Raw genomic sequence first — 9,714 nt, 5'->3', positions numbered from 1 at the left:
AAAATCAGCTAGGAAGGACTAAAAAAACTCCACACAATTAAAGAAATATGAAAATGAACTGGCATTAGATAACATTGTTACAGGGAGGAAAATTATATTTTAGAGATACATTAGATAGTTGCACCATGAATTCATAATTTATTTTTATACTTAAGAATTATAAAAGGAGTCAAAATGAGTTAAAAAAATTAACTTGCTCAAGTTCATAAAAGTAGAAAGGTCAAAATTCAAACTTAGATGGAACTCTAATGTCCATGGTCCTTTCACTGTGTCACTCTCTTTTAAATCCCATATTGTATGGACAAAAAACGGTATTATAAATTGTTGGAGATGTGAATCCTCCACAATATCAGTTAACTCTAATCAAAATGAGAGCTAATGTTATGGACTTAAGTATTTGTCAGAAACACAGTTAATTCTGTCATAATTATCTAGTAGCTTTAGTTTCCAAAGCACCTATATACCTGGGACTTCCTAAAGAATTAAAATCTGAGTTCCTGATATGAAAAATCAGGTAGTTATTAACTGATAAATCAAGTCGTAGTATAAAATGTTCAGAATAAATTAAGTTAAAGAAGTATATGTAGTAGAATAGGGATAGCATATTAAAATATTTACCAGCAGTTTAAACTTCTTAATTTTGAAGTTGTAATACGTAAAGAAAGCACCAAAAAGATATACCCAATATATTGGGTAGTATCTCTTGATATTTATTTTCTACTTTGTGATAATTCTTTATTCCCCACAGATATTATTGCATTATTAGAAACAAGAACACATAAATCTGATAGAAAAACTACTCACAACAGGTAAATGGAAAAGGACACAGAAATAACTCATTAAAAAAAGGAAAATGTAAGAAAAGTCCAGCTACATTAATAAGTCAATGAGATGCTTATTTTGGCTTATTAAACCAGAAGCTTAAAAACTATTAATACTCAATGCTAGCAAAGATGCAACAAATTGGACAGTATTCTTGGCTAAGATGCAATGTGGTGGTCTTTCTGAAGAGCAGTGGATTAATATGTATTAAGAGCCTTAAAAATGTCCATACTTTCTTATAATCATGCTTCTGGGTATCTTCTAGAAATAATCTAAAAGGTGAGGGGGTATAAAAAAAGGTTTCACACTTTAAATTTCATATACAGGAATTCCAATTCTGAAATTTTCAAGGATGGAAAAAACTAACATACTTAATTAAATGTCCAGTCAAAGGAAATAGCTATAAACAATGGTATATTAGATAGAATACAGGAACTTTAAAAAATGACCCAGTGTTAATTTAAAAACAGTAGTAACACAAATTCGAAGATATAGTATGATCTGAACTACAAAGAGAGACTAGAAGAGACCATGCCAAGTTACTTTTATAACCACGAATGTCAAAAAAAAGATACTAATGTGAGAATCCAAAAAAAGGGTTTAACAACCAATGGCTGAACATTTCCAAGTGCAGCTACGATTCAAAAGTCAGATGTCAACTACAAACCTGTAGGTACGGTGTTAAGCTTACACTTGTTTGCCGCCTCCACCCCGTACTGCCACTGGCTGGCTGTTCTGAACAAATGCACCTCCTCCACGAATTGCACTTGGATGAGTTGGAGAAGCTGCTGGATGCTGCCCAGGACGAATAGGTTTAGCTAACATGAAAAACAAAAACTGACTTTAGAATAAAACTTAACATGTGACTGCAATGATGTTTTAGGTTTCTTCTCATTATTCACAATAAATTCCCAAATGCTTTGTTTTTCTTTGCCTTTTATGTTTCTCAATTTCCTCAATTTCTCTTCTTTTTGGTTACATCCTTTTCTCCAGGTCCTAAACAATTCTTTGCTTTTGAGAACTTGTGTGTGTATCAATGATTATTCTGAAGCATGTAATACTGCTGATGACTTATTCTCCTGCAAGAATTTGTAAGTCTCTCTGTTGCGGTAACATTGTTCTATGTAGTCTCTCCTTTCCCTGACCATTCCTGTTTGCTTGTCTAGTTCTTATTTATCTTTCTGTCTTGTTACTATGGTTATTCTTCAATGATGCTCTTCATTTCCAACAATGCCACTCTTTGATAAGTTAGAAAATACAGACAAATACCACAACACACAATCAATCAATCAGATTAAGTTTTTAAGGTAAATAAGAACATTCAAACTAAGTAAGATTTAAATGTTTTAATGTGTTCTACTAACCAATCTGTGCAGAATGTCCTCTCCTGGCCATATTCTTTGACCTGACTGCTTCCTTGATACGGTCTACTTCCTGCTGATAGCGTTTGCGATCACGAGACGCATTTTCTTTGGCTTCTTTCAGCGCTGACTCCAAAGCTTTCACTCTCTCAGCTGTAGCTCTAAGTCGCTTTTCCAACTTAGGAAGTTCACAGCGAAGATCTGCATTATCACGTACCAACTAAGGGCACATTGAAAAAATAAGGATTCTGGCTTTCACAAGATGACTTAAGGAATATAAACAACTTACCATTATAAAAGAAAACTACATTTCATATCAGTTTTTTCTATTTAAGCTTATTTAATTTAGGTAGCAGCATACAAAGAATATTTATCATACATATACATTTCTCACATAGATAAAATTTCTTTCAGTTTGGGGGGTTTGGGAACACAGCTGCTCTTTTCCCTCCTAGACAACAACAATAAGTTTTAACATAGTGTTAGGTCTCTTCAGTGAGACACTAATATGTTGGAAATGAATATCTTTTTAGATACAGTAAGACCCACAAGTAAAAATTTAGCAAGCCCCTTAATAAGTGTTGAAAGCAATGAAGGATAAAAATCCCTTAACTTTACTCTAGTGTAAACATCAGGTTTACAATAACAAAGACATGCCAGAATTGAGAATGCAAAGAAATTTTTTAAAGAAGTAATTAAATCATCTATCAAGCCATAATTTAAAAAATAAGCAAAAAGAAAAAGAAAAACATAGCATTAACTTACCTAAAAAAAAAATGAACTGCCTCATTATTTTATATATTTCCCACTCAGGCATTAAATTTAGAAAAAGGCAAAAAATACTGTATTTTAACTGCAAAGGATTTTGTCTACTAGAGATTTTTTAATTACCATGAATAAATTAAGTAATCTGACAGACCTGAAATCCTAGAAGGAAGTGATACATTTTTTTCACTGGCCTCTTGATAAAAGGGTCATTAAAAATATTAAAATCCCCCCCCCCCCAAAATTACTAGTGGTTTATTTATATAATTGCTTGATAAAATAACGGAACAGCTCAAGGCACAAAAACTCCTTAGGACTCTGGAGGATTCGAGTTAATTGTCACTCCTCACATTTTTATTCTTACAATGTTGTAGCTACCACAAAATACACTCTTTATTACCTGTTTGTGCACTTTGGTGAGTTGTTCAAGATTATTTTCAAGAAAGGAGATTTTTTGCTTTTGAGCAGCACTGCCTCCAGTGTCATCAGAATCTATCTCGGCACTCTAAGAAAAGAAGGTCCATGAACAAACACTATGTGGTAATTTAAAGATAAAAAATATATATATAGCTAAGCTCAGCTACACAAAATTTGTGACGACAATGTCAAATTACTTCACTTATGAATACAAAGACTCAGACATGGCCAGCACTATTTACATAAACACCCACCACAGTGTATTTTATTACCTTTTTAACTCTGGTGGCCAGGTCCTGAACAAAGAGTTTCCGCAGGTTGTGTAAAGTCTGAAGTTCTTTTGCCTTACATTGAGAACAGAAATGTTTTTGGAATTTCGTCTTCAAACAGTATGAACAAGGAGAAAACACCCATTAAATATTTCCCGACCTTACTTATTTTCAGGTTTTCCTTACCACTGTTTCTTCCAAACCCTTCAAGTCTTGTCTTGCTTGTTCTCGTCTATCTTGCATAACCCTAAACAATGGAAAAATATACATTCATATTTTCAACTTTGATTTCACAAAATTCTCATTTTACTTAGCATAAACACTGAAATAAGTATATTTTTATCTGATTGATTTTTCAATTCAAATGAAAGGTGATTCTTTAAAAAGTTTACCCACATTGTGTATTTCAAAGATGTTTTTCTATGCGTTATAACCACATTCTAAATCCACAGAAAAAAACTCTCCTAACAATGGAAGAGATGAAATAAAATGTGGCAGAATGTAAAGAATAAGGAATGGCTCTTATTATAGAATATGCTACATATAGCATACTGCTATTGATACAAAATAGTTTTATCTGGGAATTACACAGATTATAAATTATCTAAGACTAAAATGTTTTACATTAAAATAACTGTTAGATTCAGCAGATCAACTCTGAGCTGGTTGTGATGGTGTGACTATTCTAACAGCAATTCATTTCCAAACTGTCTCTCATAAATTTAAGGTACGTGAAGAGTTAAATGAGTTTTCTAGTTGTTCAGATTCTAGAAAATTGAGTATTGACTACACTCTTAGAAAATAAGAAAAAATAAATTGTGAAAACCTCTGTTCAACAGACAAGGATGAAACAATGTTCCTTTATGAAAGGTTAAATTTGACAAATTCAGTTTTTGTGGCAGATACTAAAATTTTCTACATTACTTTATGTCATGTTTTAGATTTATTTTTAATAATGGATCTGGAAGTTATCTGGTGGCACAGAAATAGCAAGCAGGTTGATAAAGAGATATCTGAATCCTGACCATCAGTGAAATATAAGATCTAACTTTCAGCTTTTAGGTATAAAACAAACTAATTTATACAGTTTAACAAAAGTACCCATTCTATTCAAAGAGTAAAATGTTTCCATTGTATTTATCTAATAGTAATTCCTGTAATACTCTTAATTTAGTTTTTATTTTTAAACTTGAGTTGAACTATTTACTCACGTAAGTTCATGCAGTTTTCTGCTCTTTTCCTGATCTGTAGCTTTCAACTTCTCATGTTCTACTCTCAGACGTTCCTGCTCTAACATCATTTTCTGGTTTTGGCTGACAAACGAGAAAAAAAAGTAACATAACTATCAATACACCATTTTATGAATGTTGTCATTAAAAAATTCAGACCTTTAAATTCTGTAATTTCAGCATTCAAATATCCAAGGCTTCTTCTCTTATCCTGGGTCCAAAACATTTTTTTTTTTCATATTTTGGTTTGAAACCATGATTTTATTCTTTATCTGTCATCTCCCTGAATCCTTATCCCTAAATTTATTAGGTATTAACAATAAGACCCATATCTCAAACTTTGTCATAATTTTTATTCCTCTCCTCTGGTTCCTTCTCCAATCATTATTTAGTTGCAGTTCTCCACATTTATAAATTCTATGCTATATGTATTATGATTATAGAAGTAGGGAAAATGTCTTCTAGAAAAACTAAGATTAACTCCTACTTAAAAAAAACCCTCTAAATCCCATAATTTCCAATAAAATTTTTCTCAGTTAAGGATATTTTTAATTTTTACAGTATTTTTAAATAAAAGAAAGTTACGGAAATAATTTGGAAGAGACTGTGGTGTCTATTTGGGAGTTTTTTTCTTTTTACCGAATATTTCCTCCATCAAAGAAACTAAGAAATGTTTTCAAAAATTTCATCTGGAACTTAGAAGTTACAAACATAAATGAAGAGATTTTCAAGTCAAAAACTGTAATTTTAATGAAAAAAATGCAGGTTTCTAATAAGGACATATTATCCATTAACCCATTATTTCCTCTTGTCTAAACAGTCAATCTTTCTGAATTAGTTTCTAATATCTAAGATGAGGACAGAAAGGTATACTTACTCTTGAAGATCAGTAATAAGTTTTTCTTTTGCCTCAACCTCATCTCTCAAACTACTAATTTGTTTTTGATGAGTTTCTCTGTGGCTCTGGATCTGCTGTTCAACAGCTTGCTAAAATTATTGGGGGGAAAAAGCAAGTTAAGTCAAATTAATCAAGGTTAATAATGGTGGATTAAAGCCATAAGAATCCAATGTAACATTAAACTTGCCTTAACTTCATTTGCAGTCTGAACTTTATTTAAGTGCTCCTTTTCCATTTCATGCACTTTCTCTGTTTGGGCAGAGAGAGAAAACAGAGAAGAAGAAATAAGCTTTAAAGTCTTTCATATAAACCGAAGAAGAAGGGTTTTAGGAGGGGTCTATGGAGTACTGACTTAAAATTACTCAAATGTGACATAATACATCTTGCTCTCTAAACTCCAGTTACGCTGACTAATACTCTACGTTTTATCCTTTATGTTGATATTATGGTTTCATTTATTTTCTTTGCCTAATATTGATGAGATTGGTCAGGACATGGTAGAGGAATGAGAGTTTTCTAAGTCCCCTATGTCGAGATTTAAATAAATAGTTACACAACTTTTTAACTTTGTGGAAATTCCTGGATTGGCCACTTTCATATTCAAACATAATTTCAAAAATGTTTCAAAGCCAATACATTAAAATGTATTATTTGTTTACTATTCCAAGTTATCCTTATTCCTACTATTCTTTTATCAGTGGGAATATATTTACTGTAAATATATTAAAGAAATAATATAGATATAACTCCTAAATAACTGGAAGCTAATACCTTGTGCTCGAAGCTGGACTAGTTCTTCACTGAGGGAATCAACAGATTCCTCCAGCTGTCTTTTCTTTTGCTCCACATTTTGAAGGTATTCAGTCAATGATTTGATTTTGGCTTCATGCTTTGGGAAAAAATATACTGATTTCAAGTTCAAAAAAAACCTCACACACACATTTTATTGTTAAGAATGTTTGAAAGTAAGCAAGTTCTATTGATAATCTAAATATGTAACACACAGAACAAGATATTAAGTCTAAAATATTTAGGGACAAGACTTAAAATGACAAAGAATTTAATCAGTGAAATGGTCATCTGCATAGTTTATAGTTTTTGCAAATTAAGGCACTGAAGGCTGAAATATGAGATAATATTCTTACTGTTATCTCCATCCAGCATTATTCTCTTCCCTCTTTCTACAACTCCTCCCCTGGTGACTGGCCTTGTCCATTCAGTTGCCAAAGCCAGAAAGCTGGCCCTAAAGTTTTGCCTACCCTAGAATACTTCTCGACTCTTCCAACAGTCAAATTAGTCCTGTGTCTTTCTAGTAAATTTCTATACTTAATGTTAGCAAGTATAACCTAGTTAAATCATTCATGTCATTATACTGAAGCTGGACTAGGAAAAACTAATTGAATTGAACCTTTTATTTTATTACTCGAAATAACCTATGGAAGGTCATTTTTCTTAAAATCTTTCAGTTTTAAAAGTTTTAAAATTTTAAAAGAGCTCTTTAAAAAATAATAAAATTTGTTCTGTAATACATACTTGGGAGATACGAAGCTGACATGCTGCCAACTCCTTGTCATTTTCTTCCATTTTTTTGTTGCTCTCTGTTTGTGTGCCTTCTAGCTGTTTGCAGCGTTTTACCATTGTTTTTACTTCTGACTTCATTTTGCTGATGTAGAGCCTTGCAACAGTGAATTCTTCATCTATCATACCAGTTCCCTCAGGCTGCTGTAAGAAAAAAGTGAAATAAAAATTAAAGACAAAAATGTCCAGTTTGTGTTTATCCACTCTAAAATTTTATATAAAAATATATTTTAATATTCCTCAATATTCATAGGAAGTCTGGGTTTCTTTTATTAAATAGTATTTTTAATAAAGGTAAGTAAAATAGTTTAATTTTTGCCTTCCTTCCTTTCTAAAATGTAGTGTTAATACATCCCTACAAGGGAAAATAAAAGAATTTAAACCTAAAAACAAAACTGATGTACTCTGCCTCTTTCAATTTTTGGATGTCCTTTGCATTTTAATCATGTAAGTCTAGTTTAGATCTTAGATGATATGTCTAGGCGGCAAGGAGAAGATGATGTTTAAGCTCACAAGGGAAAAATTGTGGTCACTGTACCTTCCTTAACTTTTCATGAGTTTCTTTACAAATTCTAGCACAATTTTAGTGTCAAAATTAACTGAAGCTTGAGAAGGAAAAATAAAATCCTTTGCTTGCAGATGATACAATTGTTATAAACACACCAAAAAGAAAAAGGGAACACTTAGGTACATAAACATAACACTGTACATATAAAATCCAAGTGACAAATGAAGTCAAAGAGGATCTAAGTAAATGGGAGACATTCCATATTCACGGACACAAGGCTCAATATTAAAAATGTCAGTTCTTCCCAACTTCATCTATAAACTTAATATAATCCTAATCAAAATCCCTGCAAGCTATTTTATGACTAATGATGAATTGCTTGTAAAGTTTAAATGGAGAGTCAAAAGACCCCGAACAGTCAACACAATATTAAAGACCAACAAAGTCAGAAGATGACACTATCCAACCTTAAGACTTAAAAAAGCTACAGTTATCAAAATTGTGTGGTATTGGCAAAAGAAGAGACGAATAGGTCATTGGAAGAGGATGCAGAGCCCAGGAGTAGACCCACAAATACAGTCAACAGATCTCTGATAAAGGAGAAAAGGAAATTCAATGGAGAAAGGATAGTCTTCTCAGTACACCGTGATGGAAAAAGTAGCCATCCACATGTAAAACAAGTAATCCTGACAGACCTTATACTTTTGAGAAAAATTAAGCCCAAATGGATCACAGACCTAAATGTACATACAAACTAAGAAACTTCTAGGAGATACAGAAGAAAATCTAGGTGTCACTGGGTTTGGAGAAAAGTTTTTAGATACAAGACCAACACAATCTGTGAAAGACAAACTGGTTAAGTTGGATTTCATTAAAATTAAAAACTTTTGCTCTGCAAAAAAGACACTCTTAAGAGAGAAAAGACAGGGCACAGACTAGGAGAAATATTTGTAAAACACCTACCTGATAAAAGGATTGTTACCAACAACATAGGAAGAACTCTTTAAACTCAAGAAAACAACACAACTGCAAAGTAAAACAATGAGGTAACGGTATACATCTTTTAGGATGGCCTAAACCAGAAAACTGGTGACACCAAATACTGGTGAGGATGTGAAGTGAAAGAACGCTGATTCCTTGCTGGTGGGAATACAGAATGCTACACCCACTCTGGAAGACAGTTCGGGAGTTTCTCACAAAGCTAATACAGTCTTAGCATGATTGAGCAATCATGGCCCTAGGTATTTTTATGCAATTGAATTGAAAACTTCTACCCAGGAAAACCTGCAGATGAATGAAGCTGCTTTATTACAATTGCCCAAAACTGCAAATAACCCAAGATGTCCCTCAATAGGTAAATGGATAAACAAACTGATACCTCTATAAATGGAGTACTACTCAGTGATAAAAGAAATGAGCTATCAAAGCCATGAACATGAAAACACATGGAAGAACCTTAAATGCACACTGCTAAGTAAAAGAAGCCAGTAAGAAAAGGATATATAATGCATGATTCCAACCATATGACATTTCAGGAAAGGGAGAACTACACATATAGTAAAAAAAAATAGTAGCTGTTACGGATGAATAGGTAAAGCACAGGGATTTGTTGAGGTGGCAAAATTATCCCATACCATAAAATGGTACATCTGTTATTATGCATTTGCCAGAATCCATAAAACTGTACCACACAAAGAGTGAACTGTAACATAAAAAACATAAAACAAGTAGTGCTCAAACAGTGCTTAGTGATATTATTAACAGAAGAATTACATGCAAATGAAAAAAATATTGTGGACCCAAAGAACCTAAGTATAAGGCAGACTTGTTTTCAAGACACTATAGTGGACAGTGAAAAAAGGGGTCT

At 32.5% G+C, this 9,714-nt stretch overlaps 1 protein-coding gene across 1 annotated transcript in view; it reads right to left on the bottom strand.

Annotated features, from left to right (window-relative positions):
- KIF5B (kinesin family member 5B) overlaps positions 1–9,714 on the bottom strand; it is a 38,669-nt gene that overhangs the window by 4,025 nt on the left and 24,930 nt on the right. Inside the window, exons 16-25 of the mRNA XM_037010354.2 lie at positions 7,295–7,483; positions 6,533–6,650; positions 5,949–6,010; positions 5,741–5,850; positions 4,846–4,947; positions 3,821–3,881; positions 3,638–3,709; positions 3,349–3,453; positions 2,187–2,403; positions 1,490–1,640 (exon numbers count right to left, since the gene is read on the bottom strand). Of these exons, the coding sequence (XP_036866249.1) occupies positions 1,510–1,640; positions 2,187–2,403; positions 3,349–3,453; positions 3,638–3,709; positions 3,821–3,881; positions 4,846–4,947; positions 5,741–5,850; positions 5,949–6,010; positions 6,533–6,650; positions 7,295–7,483 (1,167 nt within the window). The 3' untranslated portion in view covers positions 1,490–1,509. The remainder of the gene's footprint in view (positions 1–1,489; positions 1,641–2,186; positions 2,404–3,348; positions 3,454–3,637; positions 3,710–3,820; positions 3,882–4,845; positions 4,948–5,740; positions 5,851–5,948; positions 6,011–6,532; positions 6,651–7,294; positions 7,484–9,714) is intronic.

This window comes from Manis javanica, chromosome 2 (genome assembly GCF_040802235.1).
Source record: "Manis javanica isolate MJ-LG chromosome 2, MJ_LKY, whole genome shotgun sequence".
NCBI lineage: Eukaryota > Metazoa > Chordata > Mammalia > Pholidota > Manidae > Manis > Manis javanica.
The sequence above is the reverse complement of the archived record's forward strand: the minus strand, read 5'-3'. Positions and strand labels throughout refer to the sequence as shown.